General features: G+C 40.6%; 1 protein-coding gene across 6 annotated transcripts in view; it reads right to left on the bottom strand.

Moving 5' to 3' along the window:
* LOC117983678 (protein 4.1 homolog) overlaps positions 1-24358 on the bottom strand; it is a 100285-nt gene that overhangs the window by 10848 nt on the left and 65079 nt on the right. The window contains exons 6-15 of one of the 6 annotated variants that reach the window (XM_069499723.1): positions 23923-24075; positions 23387-23572; positions 22552-22724; positions 17799-17896; positions 13610-13684; positions 10718-10811; positions 9996-10057; positions 3978-9665; positions 3366-3584; positions 793-888 (exon numbers count right to left, since the gene is read on the bottom strand). In XM_069499723.1, coding sequence (XP_069355824.1) covers positions 793-888; positions 3366-3584; positions 3978-9665; positions 9996-10057; positions 10718-10811; positions 13610-13684; positions 17799-17896; positions 22552-22724; positions 23387-23572; positions 23923-24075 — 6844 coding nt within the window. Of the gene's footprint in view, positions 1-792; positions 889-3365; positions 3585-3977; positions 9666-9995; positions 10058-10717; positions 10812-13609; positions 13685-17798; positions 17897-18604; positions 18748-22551; positions 22725-23386; positions 23573-23922; positions 24076-24358 lie in introns of those variants that run through there. The other 5 variants (XM_069499725.1, XM_034970296.2, XM_069499726.1 and 2 more) reach the window with 5 other exon arrangements.

Here is a 24358-nt window from a genome sequence, read left to right as displayed (position 1 = left end):
GACGCCCATTTAGCTAAATCATCTCATTCACCGACTATATTGGTTACAGTGTCAAGTTGTAACGTAAAACTCTAACGATGGCTGACCGAATAAGCTGAGCTATGTTAACTAGTGTCGTAACTGTGGGACCATAATCTAATCACGAAAAAGACAGGTCTAATATTGTCAGTATTGCTATATCTTTCTTATTAACCCCTGCGGAAAAGAATAGCCACATTAAGAGACTATGATCACGAAATAAGTTTTAAATGTTTATTTTAAAATAATAAACATTATTAAAAGTATTAATGGGAATAAATAAGCAGAAAATAGAATTACGTAGTAAATTAACATCAAGCTATGATTAAATCTAAAACTATAACAATTTGTAATAATAATTTAATAACTTTATACACTTTGATTGCTCAAAGGTTGGTGGTGCTCAAAAATAGATAAAAATAACGGAAAGATCTGGGAGCCCACCCCATTATTATCCCAAGAAAACACCCTACCGTTATATGTGCATAATGGAAAGGGGTCACAACCCACATCAATTAGGAACACGACGCAGAGAAAAAGAGACTCGAAAGAAATGGGGATCACTTCAACACATGTTTATAAATGCATGTGCATGCCATGAATGCATTTTCGATGATAACTCTGGAACACACACGCATTCGCACAATCTTATTTACCTTCGTGGTTCGAATTTGAAAAATCTTGGTCTGAAAAATCTACCAGATTTTATTGTTCGTATTATTTTTCTGAACATAAACCGATTTTCCTTAGGTGAAAGAAAACTTAAATACTTACAGTGACGTAATAATGTCCTTCCCCACCGTCCTCGAAGTCGATAGGCGTTCCGGAATCCCCGCTGCTGAGTGAGCTCTCGGACCCACGTCTAGTTAGCTGTGCCATGACGTTGCCATGACATGGGGTGCGTTGATGAGTTTATGGGTAATGTTGTTAATCCATGGTGAATTGCCCAGTTTAAGGCGAAAAAAGTGTTTTGATTAAGTCATAAAACGCCCAGTTATGGCAAAAAATAAAAAAAATTGTCGATGAATGTCATAGTTGTCGTTAATATGAGCATTTAGTGAAACAATGTCAAGTTTTGGAGTAATGTCGGAAATGTGGTGAGATGTAGTGTTACCACGGATGTTTGTTTTGTGGGCCATTCGATGTTCACACCATGCGTAATGCGTTAGGTATCGTCCATGTAGGAAGGAGAGAGAAAAAAATCAAATTAGAACATAGTCAGACATGCATAATTATGGCGGCTTTTTCCACTTATATTACGTGAACAAATTATATTTTTTAAACCAGTTTAAACCAGTAAAAAGTATACTATAAAAATATACACTGTAGAAAAATTCGTTATCATTATTTATTTTAATAACATAAATAGATTTAGATTTTTTTTAATTGTAGAGTTGCAGAAAGTGCTAAGTATATAAAATTGCTAAAAAATAAATTAAACATGAAATTAGGTTGTGCAAATTCATTCATGAAGTATTTATTGTATACACAGAAACTTTCATTCTAATAATAGTAGACAAGAAATCGTTATACAAACTATCAATATTACATTTTTTGTATATGTGGCAGCGTTATTAATTTATTTATCTTGACGATACTTCTTTACAACATTTCAGAATATCGACTTTTTTCTTAAATTATTATCTCACAAGCAATCGAAAAAAAAACACGTGACACAATATTTCTTTTATAATAAACTTAAGGGTGTCTGTTCACTAAAATGGAGCGTAGCGGGGATGTATTTAACAGCCGCTTTATTAAAACTTGGCGTGATATTTTTTCTTTTTTCTAATTTATAGGCTAGCATTTGGCTGCAATGAGACCTGTTGGCAAGTGATGATGCAGCCTAAGATGGAACGCGCTTACCTATAGATACCTATTCACTTTACCTGTATTAAAAGTGTAGGGAAAACTGATGCCGGAAGGGCGTCCTTTTATTTTAGCGGCTCGAATTAGAAACGAGGAAGCAAATCGCTTCGTACGTGTCCGTGCAATTTAGACTAAATACGAGTGCAGGCCCTGACGATGTCTTGCGATGCGATAGTAAAAAGATGAAGGAGGAACCAGGTCAAAACTTCTTGGGCACACTCTCCGAAATATATCCGGTACAATTTTCCGAAATATATTTAAAGAAAATTATCACGTGCTCTATCAAAGTCAAATCATTTATTCAAACTGGGTACACTTTTTGATGGTCAGTTGTTGAATTTGTAAGACGTAATAGTGATTAATTACGAAACTTAAAATTAAAGCTACGAGGGTTCCAAACGCGCCCAGGTTCTTGTCCACAACAAACTCGGCTGGGATTTTTATTATCACCAATTTCCAAAATTACTTAAACTTATTAGAATAATCTGAACGTCAGCTCAACACATCTCCACTCCGCTTTGCTTCAATTGACAGACACCCTTAGTATAATTCAAAGCTCTGCTGTTCTTCAAGTCGTTAAGCGCATTCGCTCGTAACATTAGTGTGAAAAAGCTGCCATACGAAAGCAAAGGAAAAACCAAGAAACAAAACAAAAGTTAAAGGGGTCATATCATCGTCAAAAACTGAAATTAATATAATCAAACCAAGAACGTGCCAATGAGAATGACTGTATCAGTACGCGTCACGAAAGTTGATAAAGAGCTTTATTGCGTAGGTCCTGATCTCACGCGCCGTACGCATCGAAAGCAACGCATTTTTTAAACAAATAAATCTAACGACGCGATCCCTTCGTACAAGTTTGCACTGCTGAATAACCCTGATATAACAGTATCGAACAACAAAACACTATAAAAGTCGGTGAAAATTGAACCAAAAAAAAAGATTTAAAGTATGTTTATTCAGTACTGAGAGCGGCGATAGTCTAGTGGTTAAGACTTCGGTCTACTCACCAGAGTTTCGGATTGAATCTCGGGTTCGCAACTCTAACTGCACAGTTATTGACGTATCGTGAGGAAACCTGCTCGCCTGAAAGTTCTCATAATATTCTCAAAGATGTGTGAAGTCTGCCACATTTACAAATAGTTAGCGTGATGGACTGAGGCCTTTAAAAAGCAAAACCCTTCTGATTCTGAGAGAAGACTCTTGTTATCAAGACTCGTGCTTAATAATCGGTCAACACTACTGTCGAAACTAGAAACTTTAAAACGAGAGGTTTTAGGTCCATTTTACTTTGCCGTTAGTGTTTCCACAATCGAAATGTATCAACGTTATCAAGATGTGCAAACTTGTACTAGGTTTACTTAGAATTTTTTGTTTGAAATTCAAAATTCCTTTTAATAGATGATCAAAATTCCACCTTTTCAACTTTCGAGACGTGTACTGCAATAAGTAGAATGTGTGGCTACTGGCTAGTATACCTTGTCGCCAGTAGTAACGGTCGTCTTAACCTCCTGGGTTAACACCCGTTGCTCCTGCCTGGTCGCCGATGACGTCAGAGTGTGAGCCACGGTCTTCTCCTCCATCTGTTGGGTCTTCGCCTTCGTGTCCAGATCGTGGTGAGTGGTCGCCGTGCGAGTGGTCACCGCCCGCGCGGTCACGTAAGGGCTCTTCCCTTCCATCGGCTCTAAGGTTTCCGCCTACAGTTAAGGGTTAGACTAACATGCAGTCAACTATGTATGTACAATGAGTACTAATATAGATGTTACTAATGAAGCACTCAAGCTTTAAAAAACAAATTATTAAAAAAAAACTAATCGAAAAAAAACCAACTGTAATGAAAAACCTAGACAAGAAGTTCGTGTAGAAAATGTGTTGAAAGTGCAACTCTTAATGCTACTTGTGTGAGTGCATTGTATGGCTCTTTTACTTTTTTGTATAGAAAGACACGAAATGAGATTTAGTCACGTTTCCTGTCTACCTTTTTCTTTTAGTCAGTGTAAAAATTAATAAAAAGGAAAATAACAAAACGACATTAAAAAGGGTGGTTCTATCGCCCGTTACTGGAAATGTACGTAAAGAATGAGACGAACCTTGTTGGTGTGAGTGGAAAACGTCACCTCGCCCGTTCCCAGGTTCTCCACCTCCTGCTCCACGTTGTGTGTGACGCCTTCGTCGTTTTTCGTGAGCAGTTGCTTCGTGGTGGTTTTGACCACCACCGGCGGGGTTGGCGTTTTCTTAGATCGCTGCGAAATGGGGATCTTGGATTGGGGAGTAGAGGGGGATACGACGTATCCTTGGTGCTTTATGTGCTCGGACGTCGTGTACTCCGTGAAAGTCTTCGGCTCGTCCCCGCGTGCGGGACTCTCGTCCTTTCCAAATGTCGAAAATTTGTGAGTGTTCACAGTCTGGATGTCTATGTTCGCGGGTAGATCGTGGGTTTCCTTCTCGATAGTGTAGTTCCCGCTCTTGTCCTCAAAGTGTGATGGATCGATTTGTGAGTAGTGCAGTATCAACTGACCCGTCACCGGGTCTCTTACGGCTGTGCTCGGATCTATATCTCCCGTATCGGGATCGATATCGCCATATTCAGTCTTAATTCTTCCTGTAATAGGGTCTATTTTGCCAGATAGTGTCATGGTTTGTGTGACAGTCGTTCGTGCGCCTTTGAGCCTTGGATCGTCCGGGTCCACATCGATTGTTTCGCCCGTAATAGGATCGATAATTTGGTAGACGTATACGGTTTTAGTCGTTATGATCCTACCCGTCGTTTCGTCGATCGTGCATTCTTTCGGATCCAGTTCCTTAACACGACCTTTCTCATCCTTCTGTGTTATGATGTAAATCCTAATGATAATGAGTTTGCCTGTTCGTGGATCTATCTTGCCGACTTTAGTGTAAATTTCACCGCTGCCAGGATCGACTTGGGAAGCGGAGTACAGAGGTTCATTGGCGTCATCTACGTCGCCTGTAGCTGTGTAGATCTGACCATTAACAGGGTCCACTTTAATAAGAGCTTTGTCGACGTCATTAGCTCTGGTAATGATTCCAGTTTTAGGGTCGTACCGACCGTAAACTGTTATTATATATCCTGTAACGGGATCGATTTGCCCAGCTGTGTACAGAGTTTCTCCAGTCTGTGGGTCTTTTGGGCCAGCGATCCAGATCTGGCTGGTCTTCGGGTCAACTTTAACGTTCTTCGGATCATTCGCGACAATTTGCTTGCCAGAAACAGGATCGACTTTAGTTTGAATTATCCTCAGGCACATGAGTCTGCCGATATCCTTGTCAGGTTTACCAGATTTGGGATTGACTTGTCCATTGCGTAACAGGAACTGTCCGGTAACGGGGTCAACTTTAAGCTCTTTACTTTCAAATCTACCTGTCTTGGGATCGTTGTAGGTGACCGTGCCTTTGACAAGATCTATCTGACCGTATTTGGTATCGATTTTGTTGTTGTGTGGATTGAGCTGGCCTGTACTGCTTTCGATCAGTGAATTTTTCGGTTCAATTATACCCTTCTTGGTATCATATTTGCCAACAAACGTCGTTACTTCGACGACTGGATCGATGTGACTTCCGACTACAAGTACTTGTCCAAGTTTAGGGTCAAACTTCCCAGTCTTGGGGTCGACAACACCAGTAACAGTTATCTGACCATTATTCTCGTCGATCTGGATAGGTTTAGTGTCTTGCGCTCCATATGTATCCGTCACGAATATGACACCATTTGAAGGATCGATAACGCCATACTTTGTTGAAATGTTACCCGTATCCGCGTCCACTTTACCTTTAGTGTGTTCAACAAAGCCGTCTTGAATATTAACTTTGCCGGTTCTTGGATCTATTGGGCCAGTTATTGTAGTGATTTCTACTATTGGGTCATCTTGCTTAGCGATGCTCACGATCATGCCCATATTCGGATCTATTTTGCCCGTCTTGGGGTCGAGAGCTCCCGAATTGATAAAGATCTGTCCAGTTTCATTGAGCACTAATCCATCTTTAGTGAGTCTCTGACCAGTAGCATCTGTAATGGCGATACTTCCTTTTTTGGAATCAATAACTCCATATTTCGTTTCTACGAGACCGTTCGGATCGAGGACTCCAGTGAGGTGTTCTACTTCAGCGGTATGGAAATCTGGCTTCTTAGTCTTAGGGTCAAGTCTCGTGAAGATAACCATGATTTTAACGATTTTCTTCCTTGGCGGTTCTGGGGGCGCTGTCAAAGGTTTCGGGGGCGCCACGGGTCTAACTGATGTAATGGGTGATGCTTTTTGTAACTGGCTTGTGATGGGTGATGATGCGTGAACTGGCGAATGTAAGGGAGTTTGTACTGGCGTAGGTGTGGGAGTTTTTACTGGGGAAGGAATACTTCTAGCGGGCGAAATACTTATTCTCTGAGACACTGGCGGCGGCGGCGGTTTGGACAATACATTCTGCTTATCAACAATCAACAACTGTTGAGCGAATGTGGGGTCCACTTTGCCTGTCTTAGGATCAGTGACAGATGAAGTCACAATGATATTGCCCGTCTTCGGATCGATTTCTGCTTGTTTCAATTCCTGTTTTCCAGTAATAGGCTCTTTGTAAAGAATTTGTCCGGATTTGGGATCGATAATTCCGAAGTCTGTATGTATTTTTCCGTCTTCAACACTGACGTAGCCTTTAGAAACGTCAATGGTGCCGGGGCCAGCGTCGATAGTTTTTGTCTTAGGGTCGTATTTGCTGGTTATTATTACTAGACGCACTTCGCCTTTAGACGGTGGTTTCGAACGTGCAACGACAGGTTTGTTAACGATGCTGTACTGTTGTGCTAAGGTAGGATCAACTTTTCCTGTCTTCGGATCAGCCACCTGGCTTGTAATTAGCATGTGTCCAGTAGCAGGGTCAACTTGAGATTTCTTAACTTCTTTCTTGCCCGTTTTAGGATCAGTGATGACAATTTCACCTGTCGCTGTGTCAACAGTACCAAATTCTGTATGGATTTTACCATCGGGGCCGATTGTACCACTAATAGTGTCTACGTGCCCTTGACTTGGATCAATTTTCTTTGTTCTGGGATCATATTTCGTAGTTATGATAACGAGATGAACCTCTCTTTCAACAGGTTTGCCATCTTTGTCTACAATAGTGACTTGTAGGGCGAGCGACGAGTCTACCTTTCCAGTTTTCGGATCGACGATTCCAGAGGTAAGGATAAGGTGACCTGTCTTAGGATCAGCAACAGCATTCTTTACTTCTAGGTTTCCAGTTGTGGGATCAATCTGTTCAATTTTACCTGATCTAGGGTCTATTATACCGAAGTTAGAATGTATCCTGCCATCAGAAGCAACAATGGCTCGCGAAGTTTCAACATGACCATTGGGATTATCCAACCTCTTATATTTCGTATCATATTTGCTTGTAATAATCACAAGTTGCACTTCCTTTCCAGGAACAGAACCGAATGTATCTTTAGGTTTATTCACCACTGTGTATTGTTGTCCCAAAGTTGGGTCAACTAACCTTGTATTGGGATCGACGACACCAGACGTGAGCAGCATATTACCTGTTTTGGAATCTACAGTAGCTTTTTTAACTTCCTGTTTGCCAGTGACTGGGTCTGTTACTGTAATTTGGCCTGTAGCTGGGTCAATCACTCCCAGTTCTGTATGAACTTTGTCATCATCGTCAAGTTTTCCTTGTATTGAATTAATATGCGCGTTTGATAGATCAAGCTTTTTGTTCTTAGGGTCATACTTAGATGTAACAATAACCAAGTTGACGAGTCTTTCAGGAATTCCTTTCGGGGCGTCTTTATCGACAACAGCTAATTGTTGTGCAAAGGATGAATCAGCTTTACCGGTCTTTGGATCAATGACTCCAGACGTTAGAAGGAAAGTTCCAGATTTATTATCAAGCGCTGCCTGTTTAGATTCCCGTTTGCCAGTCTTAGGATCCGTGTAGTAAATTTTTCCTGTGTTGGGATCTAATATTCCGAAATTAGAGTGAACTTTTCCATCTTTGTCGCTAACTATACCAACGGATGTTTCAACAAAACCGTTGGGATTGTCCATTTTCTTATTTTTCGTATCATATTTCCCAGTGATCGCAACTACTTGGACTTCCTTTCCTGATAGCGCGGCGAATGTAGATGTAGGTTTGTCTACTATACTGTATTGTTGTCCTAGTGTTGTGTCGAGTTTGTCTGTTCGTGGATCAATCACACCAGACAACAGGAGAATATTCCCAGTCTTCGGGTCAACTTGAGCTTGTTTAACTTCTTGTTTGCCGGTCTTAGGGTCAGTGACCTGTATATCACCAGTTCTCGGATCAATGATACCGTATTCGGTGTAGATTTTACCGTCAGCACCGCTTAGCACTCCCTTTATAGAATCTACATGAGCAAAGGAAGGATCCAGCTTCTTATTTTTCAAGTCATATTTGCTTGTGATTACTACCAACCTTACTTCTCTGTTAGCCTTTGTGGCGTCCTTTTCTACAATACTGTATTGTTGTCCCAACGAAGAGTCAACTTTGCCCGATTTGGGATCGAGTACTCCAGTCGTAACCAGAAGGTTACCAGTCTTTTGATCAACATATGCTTGTTTTGGATCTTGTTTGCCTGTTTTGGGGTCAATATAATCAATTTTACCTTTCTTCGGATCAATTAAACCGTAGTTAGAGCTCACAGTGCCATCTGGAGCGACAATGGCTTTAGAGACTTCCACGTGTCCATGGGACGGGTCCAATCTCTTATGCTTGCTGTCATATTTACAAGTAATAACTACTAAATTGACTTCTCGGCCAGGCTTAGAACCAACTTTATCGGCGGATTTTTCTACGAAGCAATATTGTTGGGCCAACGTTGGATCAATTTTACCCGTCTTGGGATCAATAACACCAGACGTAAAAAGAATGTGCCCTGTTTTGTTATCTACGTGACCGTTCTTTACTTCTTGTTTTCCCGATGCTAGATCGGTAAAATTAATTTGGCCAGATTTAGTGTTAATTGTTTCTTTCTCTGTTTCAATCTTTCCATTGGCCTTATTCAAGGATCCTTTCGTGACAAGAACAGTTCCATTGGCGTCATCCAATTTCTTCGTTTTGGGGTTATAGCGACCGGTGATGATTACAACTTGAATTTCAGTATCGGGTTTCGTCGCTGCTGGGACTATAGCGACTGGTGCTTCGTGATGAGCTCTCTCGGCATCCAATAATGCAAGAGTCGGGTCGATTAGATTAGACTTGGGAGTTTTGGCTTGTTCTTTCAAAGCTGCCGATTGTACGTAGTCAATACCCGGAGTTTTGAGTTTGCTAAAATCTTCCGGAGTTTTTCTTTTTCCCGCACTTTCAGCGACCTTCCTATCTTCTCCTGGGGCGTAGTTAAAAGCTAGACCCGCTTTCCTCGTTCCCGGACTTTGACTCTCATCCACGCCTCTTTGTTTTTCGTCAGAAATTGGTTCCCTTTCATAACTGAACGCGCCTTGAATGTAAGGCTTTCGCGTAGGACTTTTTTCAGTATCCGTGTACTCATACGGCTTAGTGAAGCTCGGTTTCTCGTCTTTCACGGGGCTCATGTCGAGTGAAGTATCTGGATTTGAACTTTCGTTTGAAGTATCGAGCACAGCTATCTTCGCTTTAGGATCTTTGATTTTCTTATCTTTGTCCCTAGGAGATTTTTCCGGTTTAGATTTCGGGGATTTTTCTGCTTTATCTTTAATCTTGGGGGATTTTTCTTTGGGAGACTTTTCTTCTTTGGGCGACTTCTCTTTCTTGCCTCCGAATAACGTAAAGCCTCCCTGTGTGGGGTGGGATTTGGAAAGAAACAAAACATAAAATAAGAAAACAATCATACAAAAAGATAAAAAAATATTGTACATCATAAATAGAATTAAGTGAAGGCATCGCTCTAATACAGCAGATTGAACGTTTGCTGACAAACACGAAGTGCGAGCCGAAATTATAAAATGCATGCTTTGCCTCTAAGACGGATATTTACAAGTATTCATATCACATACACTCTACTGTCGAGTGACATTACATTAAAGAAAAGTACTGTCAATGTTCTCTACCATTCCTGAACAGTTAAACATGTTTAGAGAAATATGTACAGTGTTTTACTTTTATACCTTCGACTTCTTGGGCGTCTCGACATTGTTGGTAATACCAGGATCGCTAGTCGTGTCAGTACCTGCACAATATATTTTTAAGTTAAATTTATTTACACAGGACACAAAATATAAATGGAAAATTCAAACAAAGAGTAATTTTGAAAATGAGTCTTAGTAAGTACAATATAGAGCTTTCAATCTATGACACTGATTAAAATTATTGTACTTTAAAATACCTCAAAAAAGATGGCAGCCTCAAAACAGCAATTATGTTTAGCGTCCATTTAAAATTCGGACGGAAGTAACGTTCATGTTACTGTCTAGACGTATGAAACAAGATGTAGATTTCTCTTAAGTCATGTATTAAGAAGTTTTACTTCTTTTGTGTTTCGTAGACTTAAAGGAAGTCTTCGAATTTTTTTTTTTTTTTTATTTCCACACAAACAGAAAAAACACTTACAATATTGGTTTCTTCGTGCTCGTAAGCGCTTGGCGGCTTGTCTGAGCACTGCACATTCCTCTGTAGTCTTATACTTACATACATACTATACATACTATTATGAACAAATGTAGGTAGGTAGTTTTTAAAATAAAATAATTATGTCCGCGTATACCAGCTTCAATTTCTGCATACGAGTTGGACCTCGCCACGCCAAAATGTACCATGCCACACAGCATTGATCTCGATAAAATGACTTGACGGTATATAGCGATAAAAGTCTGATGCTATCTATACATACCGTTCTCCGCGGGTTTCCTCTGTTCGGGCAGCTTCTTGTCCTCGTCCTTCTTCAGCATTGTCGGCATCACCTTCACGGCGCCCGGCGGAGGCTTCTACAAGAACATAGAACCTTAATGAATACCTAATTGGGAATAAGTACCTACAGCGCACGTTTACAAAGGCACAACCACGGAACTGGTAGAGTCCCGGTCCATTAAGGGATGATTTATGCTAGATCGTGCCAGGCCCGAGCCGTGCCACGTTCGAAGCACGTCCATCGCGCGGACGATTTAAGACGAAACATAACAAGGACGAGGCTCGGAAGACTCGGACATGGCACGGTCTGATGTAACTTCATACATTTTCCGATCTGTGTGTTTCGGACGTGGTACGGTCTAGCATAAATTATCCCTAGAGCGGATCGAATACGTGTTTAGCGCCAATCGGATTATTGATCAACGACGTGTTAATTTTTGAAGTGAAACTTCTTTAGCCGCGGTGAACGATATTTGGATGGGTAAAAACTTCAAGGTCGCGTCACCGACATGCTAATGTTAAAGTAGTGCTCGGAGTGTCGATAGATTTGAAACTAAACTATTGCTATTGGTTTTATTTACAAATTATGAAATTTAAGTTTCTGATACTGCAAATAATTTAAAAATCTAAAAAAAGACTAACTGTTATTTCACTTTCACTTCTGTCTGTATAATCTGATTGGTCTTTTGGACACGTTTACGCTCGGCTCGGCAATAGGTTTAGGTATTACTTACTATGATGTATAAACGCAAATCTAATTAGGGCAGAGACATATTCTACATGAATCATAACTAAATTTAAAATAAAAAGGTACATAATGCTATAAACTGCCAATATACCAAATTACAAAGCTATGAAGATATGATACGGACATGCATAAACATATAAGACAAAACAACATTTGCAAAATGTTCCAGGGGCCCTACCGCGGTTGTTTGTCAGCTACAATGTCACGATCGCAATCATCTCTGATTGGTTAATGCTCACTCACTATTGGCTACAATGCATTGTTGCAACAAGAATCGCACAAATTCAGCCAATCAGAACAATTGAGATTGTAATAATGATTGATGCAGGTTTTAGACAATCGGCCTGCAGATCGATATGTTTGATTCTGTTGTTTTTCGCTAAACTAAATTTAGAGCATCTGCATCCTTCTCTTTTTAATATTGCTAAAAAAGGACGGAACATGAATTTTACATTTAAAGACTCTAAATTTTAGTGATACAAATTTAAACGATACGCTCGCGACTGGCAGCTAAAGTCACGAGGTTTGACGGCTCTAAATTAAACCTAAAACTGTCAAACTATGTCTGTCCTTTTCATATTATGTTAGTAAGAAGAGGATGTGAATGCTCTAAAATTTAGTTGTGCTCAGAATCAGTACCAATAGCTAAATATTATTACAAAGCTATTGAAGAACGACTTTGAGGGATCTTCTGAAAATAAAAAGGGTACCTTTATCTAATTTTAGCACCAAACAGAAGGTTGCATTTCGGGACAGGGAGTCATCTATCTAAGTCTGTTTTACACTAAATACTTAGGTGTCCAAACACTAAACGGGAGGTGACCTAAGTCTATTTAAACTCAACAGGAGGTGACCTACGCCTGTTTTATACTCACAGACCACCACCTATAGACGCCTAATAGCCGGACACCCCTGATGGCCAAGCTTAGGCAGTTGCTTAGCATAAAAGTCGGCTCACGCCCGTTCAGCACCCTCATTCCGCACATTGTCTTGATAACGTGACCTTTGAGTCCACCAATCACAACAAAGCATTCTCCCCTGTCCCCCGCCAACAATTTACGATTTTATTTTCGTGCAAAACCTTATAAATGCGTCCTCTTAGGGTTAATTCTCTGTGTTTATACTCAACCCAATACAACCAGTTTTCTTTTTAAAAGAATATTAGCCATGATAAATGACTAATATTCCCCTTTCCTCTCCAACTAAGCGTAAAGCTTGTGCTAGGAGTAGGTACGACAATAGTGCAACGGGCGGGGTTTGAACCGTCGACCTTTCGGTTTTCAGTCCACTCCTTTACCCGTCGAGTCTATTTCACATTCAACAGGAAATGACCTAAGACGATGAAAACGAGAGTGGTGGGAGAATGGTTTCGCAAGCTTCCACTAGCTACGTCATTGGCGCTAAGTGCTTGTATGCGGACATGCACTACGAAGAAGTGATGCAATGATAGCGTGTATTACAGTGCCCGGCAAACAACTTGAGTATAGACGCGATTGGCTGGCAAATGGCGGGTGCACGCAAATGGTTGATACGTCGACTGTCGCTTGCCTGAGTCGCCAACTTTCTCCCAATACGCTGCTTCAGGTCCAAGTCATTTGCCGAGCACTATACCCTATACAAATGCTAACATGTACGACTTGATGTCACCTGCTAACTTCACTCAGGAATAAACGTGTTACGTCTTAACCTATACTTGTTACTGCTTTTTACGTACAGTTTACGTTCAATTGAAAACTTACACTAGTGCCTTGGTGGCGTCAGTAAACATAACGAAGTCGTGAGTGAAGTAAGGATGTACAGTACCACCACTTTTTAAGTCGCCTCAGCAAAAAAGTGCAACTTAACGTCGACTAAAACACCAATGAAATACAGACCTTATTGCTTGCAAAGACAATTGCTATTGATTGTAAACACAAGAACAACAGAGACTCCTGCTATTCGCTCAAAATTCGCGCGTAGGCAACAACATAGCGGGCAGACACGAACTATGATTGGCTGAGATTATTTCACTTCTTCAAAAATAAAATTTCTGCGCAGGTACACCGGCGTAACATAGAGTGGTAGTACTGAATCAAGCCGCGCGTGTTAGTATCGGTATCGGATCGGTCACACTGAGCTAGGCTGCACCTGCAGGTCGGCCGTGTAGTCGCCCTCCAGCGAGGAGGCGGACGAGGCGGACGCGCCGGCCGAGCGCCGCCGCAGCTGGCCCAATCAACACTGGTTAGTGCAACACTCAGTTTCGAAAACACTACACACCCTATCCTATAGCTCATTGCTCACCTACAGATGTTCTATTTCACGAAGACTATTTGGCTTAGCGATGCGCGATGGCCGAGATTTTTTCGTTTTTTTTTTTTTAAAAGAATATTAGCCATGTTAAATGACTAATATTCCCCTTTCCTCTCCAACTAAGCGTCAGGCTTGTGCTAGGAGTAGGTACGACAATAGTGCAACGGGCGGGGTTTGAACCGTCGACCTTTCGGTTTTCAGTCCACTCCTATACCGGTTGAGCTATTGAGGCTCTCTCTGATTGTTTCGATTGTTCCTCGATGGTTTTTGAGAATCATCGAAATGTTAGAACAATCGAAACAATCATCTGACTCGAGTCGACGTCGAGCTTCGACCGATGACTCAAACTGAGTTTTATAGAGCGTACATTGACTTTGCTCAAACTTGAGTTTCAGTTAAAAAGCGACAGATTTATGCCAGCGATATAAACACGTTTTCTTTTAACAGTGTATTAAGTCTGAGTTAAGTCAAAGAGCACTCTATAGATTTCAGATTTAGGCTCGACTCGATCGACTTCATGCAATCAATAATTTAATAATTATGAAAACTAATTTTCATGTTCAGTTGATATCTTTTCATCCCAGAAAATTTAAGTTTACAAAATTTTCAAAAACCTAAATCCACGTAAACGAAGTCGCGGGCACCATCTAGTACCTAGTAAATATAAAAATAAACATAGCAAAAATTTAAAATTTCGAGCGCGACTCGATGGCGCGAGCGGCGAGTCCATTGACTCGAAACAATCGGTAAGCATCTCGATGGTTTTATGGAAGAGCGAGAGAATCGTCGAGAAACTCGATTGAAAAAATATCGCCATTGCGGTTCTCTCGATGTTGAAAATATCTCGGAATCGCGCATCGGTAGTTATTATATTACAGATAAATTGATCGCACATCGGTATTCATCATGATCAACCCATTGCCGGCTCACTACAGAGCACGGGTCTCCTCTCACAGTGAGAAGAGTTTGGCCATAGTCTACCACGCTGGCCACGTGCGGATTGGTAGACTTCACACACCTTTGAGAACATTATGGAGAACTCTCAGGCATGCAGGTTTCCTCACGATGTTTTCCTTCACCGTTAAAGCAAGTGTTATTTAATTACTTAAATATCACTTGCTTTAACGGTGAAGGAAACTCATCGGTATTACAGATTGATAATTATTATTATTACTAAACTAGCTTATGCTCGCGACTTCGTCCGCGTGGACTACAAAATTTCAAAACCCTATTTCACCCCCTTTGGAGTTGAATTTTCAAAAATCCTTTCTTAGCGGATGCCTACGTCATAATAGCTATCTGCATGCCAAATTTCAGCCCGATCAGTCCAGTAGTTTGAGCTGTGCGTTGATAGATCAGTCAGTCAGTCATTCAGTCAGTCAGTCAGTCAGTCACCTTTTCCTTTTATATATATAGATAGAAGATAGATGTCGGCAGTAAGATAGCACATAACTGAGGAGGCTCCTGCGGTAGTGTGACACTCGCGTGACGTCATCACACCACTACCGCAGGAACCTACCCAGTTATGCGTTATGGCTGTAGTTAACTACAATCTGTGTACATAACAATAAGGATGTAGTGTTTTCGTCTCGTGTTAACTGTTAATGGACGACCATGAAGTACAAATGAGATCGTTACCGTGCAAACACTATTAGTTTATGTGGTTCCATTTGATGTACACTCGCGTTAGGGTTGCCACACGTCGACAATATCACTGTATTGTCTAAGATCCTTTAAACTTAACAGGGTTCAGTCTGGTTTTCCAAATCCTTTTTAAGATTTCGACGACCTCCCTGGCGCAGTGGTGAGCGCTGTGGTCTTAATAGTGGGAGGTCCCGGGTTCGATTCCTGGCAGGGGTTTGGAACTTTATAATTTCTAAATTTCTGGTCTGGTCTGGTGGGAGGCTTCGGCCGTGGCTAGTTACCACCCTACCGGCAAAGCCGTGCCGCCAAGCGATTTAGCGTTCCGGTACGATGCCGTGTAGAAACCAAAGGGGTATGGGTTTAATAAAAACTGCCATACATCTTAGACTGCATCATCACTTACCACCAGGTGTGATTGCAGTCAAGGGCTAACTTGTATCTGAATAAATAAATAAAAAGATACATAATCGTCCATTTTTGGGTTGGCGAGAAAGGAACTGGCTGAAATATACTGTTGCCGGGATTACTAGAAAGAAACACTAATCACCATTTTATTTCGGAACTAGCTTATGCTCGCGACTTCTTCCGCGTGGACTACACAAATTTCAAACCCCTATATTATCCCTTCAAGGGTTGAATTTTCAAAAATCCTTTCTTATCGGATGCCTACGTCATAATAGCTATCTGCATGCCAAATTTCAGCCCGATCCGTCCAGTATTTTGAGCTGTGCGTGATAGATCAGTCAGTCAGTCAGTCACCTTTTACTTTTATATATTTAGATCAGATTAATTTGTCTTAAAAGCTTTATAAAGCTACAATATAGGCGAAAATTTCTAGATATAGTACTAAGCAATAGGTGCGAAGTGACGATTAAAAATAATTAAATAAATAAGTATTTACATACAACAAATATTTGTATGTAAATAATAATCATTAATATGTAATCTAATTTAATTTTGTTAATTAGCTTTAGGAAATGTATGATAAGTTTATGCATGCTGTGGTTGCCTATAATAAGCTTGTCATTTTGTGAACGTATTTTAAATAGTTAAAATTGTTTTTGTGACTGTTTTTGTAAATGACTAAGCTGTTGGTAAGCCCATTAAAGAAAAAAAAATATATATATTCTGAGTGAATGGTGGAGGGGTGGCAACCCTATAAGTCGTTAATGTCCCAAGTAGAGCGTGAGCCAAACCCCCGTGTAACGATGTACTGAAATCGAGATAAATAGTAAATCATTTGTTTACTGAAGCGTTACTATCATGCAAATATTGATATTTGCGATCTTATCATAGAGTGAAATGTTTGTTTCTTAAATACCTAGTTACATTTAATGAACCCAATTTTAATAACCTTCATAACTGTCTATAAGGACCGTGGTTTGCTGAATACACTCATTTTTAGGGTTCCGTACCCGAAGGGTGTCAACGGGACCCTATTACGAAGTCTCCGCTGGCCGTCCGTCCGTCTGTCAGCGGGCTGTATCTCGTGAACCGCAATAACAAAACGTACCGTAACAATAGATAACGATGGCAAGGCAATGCTGCGCTTCACAGATATAGGGCCGGTTGTTTCAACAAACTTTGACGGACACGTAACCTTTAAATAAAGAACGTAAGTAAAGAAAAAGCGTTGATTCAGCATCTATTAGCGCTAACGTTCGTTAAAAAATTACGTTTACGTTAACCAGTGCTGGCGCCATTGGTGATCGTCAAATCAGTTCGTAACTTCATACTTCTTACAAACGGAATATTTTATTTACGAATTATAATGGAATCAATTTAAAATGTCAAAAATCTTAAAATGACATAAAAAAAGGATACGGAGAAGTAAGTTAACTTTTAGGGTTAGTTTCGCAACCAAAATAACAATGACGAACAGTTTTTTTGTACAATGAAGCAACGCACTTAAATTAACAGATGTTAAAGTTCGTCTACGTCTGTTAAATTTTAACGAACGTATCTTACGAAGACCAATGGTTTGAAACAACCGGCCCTTATACTGACAATATTTTCGCCAATTAGCAGTCCCATCAATTTTTATGGATAGTTTATTTGAAGAAACTCGAATAAATTATTAAACTGTGTAAGTGTTAAGGTATCAAATTCTGAATAAGCAGTTATTTTCGCGACGGTCTATATAGGCAGTTATTTTCGCGACGGTCTATGTAGGCAGTTATTTTCGCGACGGTCTATATAGGCAGTTATTTTCGCGACGATCTATATAGGCAGTTATTTTCGCGACGGTCTATATAGGCAGTTATTTTCTAGGTTATACCTCATCACAACCTATTACAATTTTCCCTTTAACAATATTATGGGTAGAGCTTTTGGTTGTCATTCAAAAATACACTTTACAACACAATTTTATGATTCAAAATACCTTGTCTTTAATTGTAGGCCGCGGCGCGGGCTGCGGCGGCATGGTGTGTCGCTTGGTGGCTTCGGCCATGGATTCATCCTTGTCACTTGCCGCCAGAGCTGTAACAGATAAAACATTTTTTTAAGTGTCACTACTGTACTGTAGTGAATAGTATTAGAAATGACGTCATGCATTGCAAGACACTTAGTGTCGTGGCAACCCCACTGCCAGACACCCTTGAACTTTAAGAAAGTATGTTTGTATGTTGGTTTGTCCTTCTATCACGCCGCAATGGAGCCGTCGCTCTACGTGACTTTTGCATGTGGGGTTTTAGTAGGTAAGAGTCCGATAAAACTTCCGTGCCCCCGGGAGGGCGCGGCGGTATCCGTAAGGGCAAAAATCGGAAAACCGTGAATTTGTGGTTACATCACAAAAAATATTAAAATGTGTTCATGAACAAATAACAATTAGTATTTTCAACTTTCAAAGTAAGATAATTAATATACTAATGTATATGTAAATATACAAATATACAAATGTATCACAAGAAAGGGCTTTACCTGTACATTCTAAAATAGATTTTTATTTATTTTTATACGTTATAAAATGTTTTTGATTTAATTTTGATTTATCATGCAAAATGTCGAAAAAATACGACTGCAGTACGGAACCCTTGGTGCGCGAGTCTGACTCGTACTTGGTCGGGTTTTTCGTATTTTGTTTCTAAAAAGTGCATTGCTTTGAGAACGAAGCTGCAAGGATAGGGTACACCTACAAGAACGTCGCAATTTTTTAATTTAAATAAATTCCAAAAAATTTAAACTTACGCGACGCACAACTCGGATTCCAACAATCACTGAACACCATCTCACCAACACTACACTATCAACTACCAAAACTATCGTAGTCACTTCGATATTCAACACAACTACAATGTTCACCGTCAAGTCCCGGTGTAGTCGCTTCGGGCGCCGCCTATCAACTGTTAGAGAATAAGCCCGTAGTACATGCGAAGCGTGACGTCACGTTGTGAGTAAACAGAGTATAAATACCGCCTACTTCACTAGCCAGTAGTCGGTACATTTGCTTGCATCTGCGGCGAAGAGCGGATGATGTTATGCGAAATTCAAGCTATCCAAGTATTACCAAACAAATAAACAAACATTCGAATTATTTTTTAATGTAATCCAATCAAAGTAATCCTAAATCTAAATATATAAAAGGAAAAGGTGACTGACTGACCGACTAACGGATCGGGATGGAATTTGGCATGCAGATAGCTATTATGACGTAGGCATCCGCTAAGAAAGGATTTTTGAAAATTCAACCCCTAAGCGGACAAAATAGGGGTTTGAAATTTGTGTAGTCCACGCAGACGAAGTCAACCTCCTCCTATTCTCAACACGTCATATTAGCTATTTGCATGCCAAATTTTAGCCCGATCCGTGCAGTAGTTTGAGCTGTGCGTTGATAGATCAGTCAGTCAGTCAACTTTTCGTTTTATATATTCAGACAATGCAAACGCAGTTCGATACAATGACAGAAAACAGAGTTTTCAACATGTTTTTATGTAAATGTTTCTTCAGTGCAAGCTCAGGGTAACGATAAAGAACTATATCGTGAGGAAACCTGCATGTCTGAGAGTTCTCCATAATGTTCTCAAAGGTGTGTGAAGTCTATCAATCCACACTTGAACAGCGTGATAGATTATCCCCTAAACCCTTCTTATTCTGAGAAAAGACCCATGCTCGGTAGTGGGCCGGCGATGGATTCAAATGATAATGATCATGATACGCGATTCATTTAGTAAGAAATCACGTTTCAAATTCAGGTAAATTTTACGCCGTTTGTTTGTTATATTTCAAGGACTTCGGCCAACATACTAAAAATAACGTCTACCAGAGAATTATACCTCTGCTAAATGTTCCCACGTCATTTCACCACAATGAATCATAATTTTATTGTTGGACATCAATGTTATCATGATAAAACTTTACTAAGAACACCATAATGACGCTGATTCTGTTGTCTTTCTCTAAACTAAATTTAGAGTAGCTGCGTCCTTTTCTTTTTAATATTGCTAGAAAAGGACGGACCATGAATTTTACATATAAATACTCTAAATTTTAATGCACGCTACAAATTTCATTTAACATTTCATTTGTACAACAGATAAATTACTAAACAATTATATATATTATTACAACATTGAAGCCCCGTTGAATTTAAACAATAGGCTCGCGACTGGCAGCTAAGGTCACGCGGTTTGACGGCTCTTAATTAAATTTAAAACTGTCAATCTGTGTCTGTCCTTTTCATCTTACATTAGTAAGAAGAGGATGCGAATACTCTAAAATTCAGGTGTGCTCAGAATTAGTACGAATATTTGGTTAACTAAAACTGATATACGGATCAGATACAGGATCACTAACTATAAGTCTCATAAGAAAGCTCAGAGTCACTCAGCGGGCGTTGGATATATCTCTCTCCAAGCTGGAAGTTTCTCTACGTGATCTCTCACAAATGTGGAGAAGAACCTAAGTAACAGACATAGCTCAACGGGTTGCGAAGCTGAAGTGGCGATGGGCGGAGCACATAGTTCGAAGAATTGATAGTCGTTGAGGTTCCAAGGTGCTGAAATCGCCTTCACACCTAGTGACTAGGTAGAGAAACACCACAAAACGAGTCGAAGGGAGTCGCTGGATTCAGGCGGCGCAAGACCGTGGCGTGTGGCAAAAATGTGGAAATCCCTGCAAAAATTGTATTTCTATTTCAAGAAAAGACCTAGTCCACCAGTGGACGTCTATCGATTGACAACGACGAAATAACACTTATACATGAACTAGCTTATGCTCGCCACTTCGTCCGCGTGGACTACACAAATTCCAAATCCCTATTTTATCCGCTTAGAAGTTGAATTTTCAAAGATCCTTTCTTAGCAGATATCTACCTCATAATAGCTATCTGCATGCCAAATTTCAGCCCGATCCGTCCAGTAGTTTGAGCTGTGCGTTGATAGATCAGTCAGTCAGTAAGCCACCTTTTCGTTTTATATATTTAGATGACTAACGCACGTGCTATAAAAAATTAAATCACCAATTTGTTATTTTCCTTGAATAGCGACGTCATATTGTATGACACCATCCACTTGCACTCTGGCAACGTGACAATTATTGGTTGTATGAGGAGAGAGCTCATGAGTCAAAATCGCGCGAAAATATAGACGTTGCATAGACTATAGATACAAGGTCACCCCGACATGATCATCAAAACCTGATAATGCAATACCGTGATAGTCTAGTGGTTTAAGATTTAGGAGGTTGGGGGTTCGATCCCGGGCACGCACCTCTAACTTTTCGGATCAATGTGCATTTTAAGCAATTAAAATAATATCACTTGCTTTAACATCGTGAGGAGACCTACATGCCTAGAATAGAATAGAATAGAATAGAATAATGTTTATTCGAGGTATATAGGTGTACATGGTGTAGGCAATATCGTCCTGTACAGCAGTGCAACACCTGGAACAGGTAGGCCACTCAGCTTGTGTGGAGACGTCGGGCCCCTCAGACACAAACCTCTACAGCAAATATCTGAGGTACCAGACGCCCCAACGCTGTATTTCAGTGACCGCCTTTTAAATATTACCTAAACGTCAGTGGCATAGAATATATAAAGTTGGCGAGTAAATGGATAAATAAAATGAAATAAAGTGTTTACAGTTTTGAAATTTATAGTGATAAAATAATGTTAATGTGCCTAACAGTTCTACACAATATTCTCAAAGGTGTGTGAAGTCTGCCAATCCGCACTTGGCCAAATCCTTCTCATTCTGAGAGGAGACCCGTGATAATGGACGATTCGCAAACTCTCTCGCTGCATAACTTTTGGTGTTTTTGATCGCACGCTAAAATTAGCGGTGTGTTGTTTCAGCGAATATTGGCGTTACGTTGCATTGAGAAGGGAAGGCGTCGATCGCTCGGCTCGGCCGCCGCCGGTGAGAGCACGCGCAAATATAAACATTACATATCATCACATTTTTCTCAGAAAACGATTATTGTTGCAAATAGATAATTTCTTGTTGCACAATTCACGGTTTTCGGACTTTTTACTTTACTTGTGGTTCGCAATAAAGAAATTTTGTATTTGTATTTTGTATTTATTTGTGCTATTAGACATTGCACATATATATTTATATATATATATATATATATATATATATTGTGTATATATATCTATGTAGTCTTATGTATGTCTATTATACTTCATTTGTATGTATTAGTGTATTAACAATATGTATTTTATATTCTTATTATATGGTTTAGTTTATTTAGCTATTGGTATTTAGGTTTATTTTACACCACCTCCCATTGTCCATTTGTTCGTTTTGTCCCTAGCGTTAAGGTTGTCTGGAAGAAATCGCTATTTAGCGATAAGACCGCCTTTTTGTACCTACTTATTAAGATTTCTTTTTGTAACCTGTCATTTGTGTTTCTGTGGTGCAATAAAGTATATACATACATACATACATACATTGCTACCAGCTAAATTTCACGATTCTAAGTCAATGGCAAGTACCCTATAGGTTTTAATTCCCTTGAATTGACGGACAGACAGGCATCGAAGTGATCCTATACTAGGTTCTTTTTTCTTTTTGAAGTACAGAACCCCAAATGATATTACTTGTACGATGCTATGGAACCCTTAGTGTGCGAATCTGACTCGCACTTGACGGGTTTTTTCACATGCTACCTGTGAAATGTCTAAAACTCACCATCAGCGCTCCTCGAAGACAACCTCCTGGCAGAGATGGCGCGAGCGAAGTGAGGCTGCGTGCGCTGCGGCGGCGCGGCGCGGGACTCGTAGTGCGTGCGGCCGCTGTATCGGAACCGCGAGCCCAGCCGTGGGAACAGCGTGCTGCGGGCCGCGGGCTCGGGTGACATCAATCTGTACAGAAATTCATTCTCATCATCACCATGTGGGGGAAGGTCGGATAGATGAGAGGGCAATGGGGGGAGGTTGAAGGAGATGGGGTGATGAGTGGGGACGTGGGAGGGAGAGATGGGGAGGATGAGGAGGAAGGTGAAGGTAGATGGGGGTGATCGAGGGGAGGTGGGGAGAGGTAGCTGAATAAAGTTACCCAATAGAATTTAAGTGCCCGGCCTGGGACATGAATATTAGTTCTAAAACCTAATCTTACTTCAGATTTTGGCAAAATATATAATATTGAATTATTACAATTACTTACAAAAGGTATATTTAAAGCATTTCGTTAAATCAAACTGTTCCCATCTCCACCATCTCTGTTACCTCCTCCCACATCAATCCCAACTCCCCTCAGCTTCCTCTTCTCCCCCGACCTCGCCTCTCATCTACCCCATCTCTCCCCGACATTCCCCCATCTCACCATGTATAACAAATACCTTCAAAGCAAGAGTGAATAGGCATTTTCTAGGCAAGCGTGCTAAGTTCGAGCGCGCTAGCGCCAAAAATCATTAAGTGCAAGTCTATCACGCAATTTAAAAAAAAAGTTGTGATGCTTGCAATACTGATCTATACGATCTTGAGCCACGCGAAGCGGTTAAAAATATTTCCTTCAGTCAAGTTACCTGAAGAAGGTATGGTGCTCGACGCAGGTCTTCCACAGCTTCTTGGCGGCGCGGTGGTTGGCCAGCTTGAAGCCCACCGTGGACTCGAACTGCTCGAACTCCCCCGGACGCAGCTTCACGTAGAAGTTGTGGCGCTTGTAACTGATCTTGAGGATCTTGGGCCACGCGAACCGGTTTATACGGAGTCTGGAAAATAAATTCAGTTTATTATTACTGATTGAGTGAAGTAAGGTCTCCGAATTGGAACTAAATTTTGGGACACAGAATCGAGAATTTCCTTTCTTTGTGGAAGTCTGAGAAATTAATTATTACATTTTATCCCTGTGAGAAAGAGAGAAAAATATAGAAATAAGGAGTGAAAACTTCCTACATTTTTGGAAGTCTGAGAATTGATATTATACACTATATCCCAGCGAGAGAAAGAGACAAAGCCTGTACAAAGATACATTCGAGGCTGGGACCTTGTCAGAGTCACGATCTTCAGTAATAAAGGAATGATCAGAGAGAGAAAGAGAGTTAAAAATGGAAAGACTTACTTCTCTCTGTGCACCAGAAGGCCCGACGAGCACACGCCGAGGGTGATGTCCACGTTCTCCGAGTCCTTGGCCGGGTGCAGGTCCACGCCGTACATGGCCAGCTTCTTGGCGTTCTCCAGGTAGTTCAGCTCCGCCTCCGCGGGCGTTTGACCTCTGGAATAGTACACATAAATACTAAGAGGCATTTCAAGGCATTAGCTAGCAATAGTACATACTGTCCAGGCCGGGAATAAAGTATTTGCCGGCGAGTAATATGGGAAGGACGAGGCGAAGACGAAGACTTCTCAGGTGATTTTAAAATGACTAAGCGCCAGCCGAGTCCTTTTGAACTAGACGAGGTCGTTAATTGCTATTTCTGTCGAGGCGTCTTCTCCAACCTCCTCCATCCCCTCATTTATTCCATCTCCTCCCACTTCCATCCCCACCTTCCCCCACG

The sequence above is a fragment of the Maniola hyperantus genome, chromosome 7, assembly GCF_902806685.2.
Source record: "Maniola hyperantus chromosome 7, iAphHyp1.2, whole genome shotgun sequence".
NCBI lineage: Eukaryota > Metazoa > Arthropoda > Insecta > Lepidoptera > Nymphalidae > Maniola > Maniola hyperantus.
Note: the sequence above shows the minus strand (reverse complement) of the source record. Positions and strands in the feature narration are given on the sequence as shown.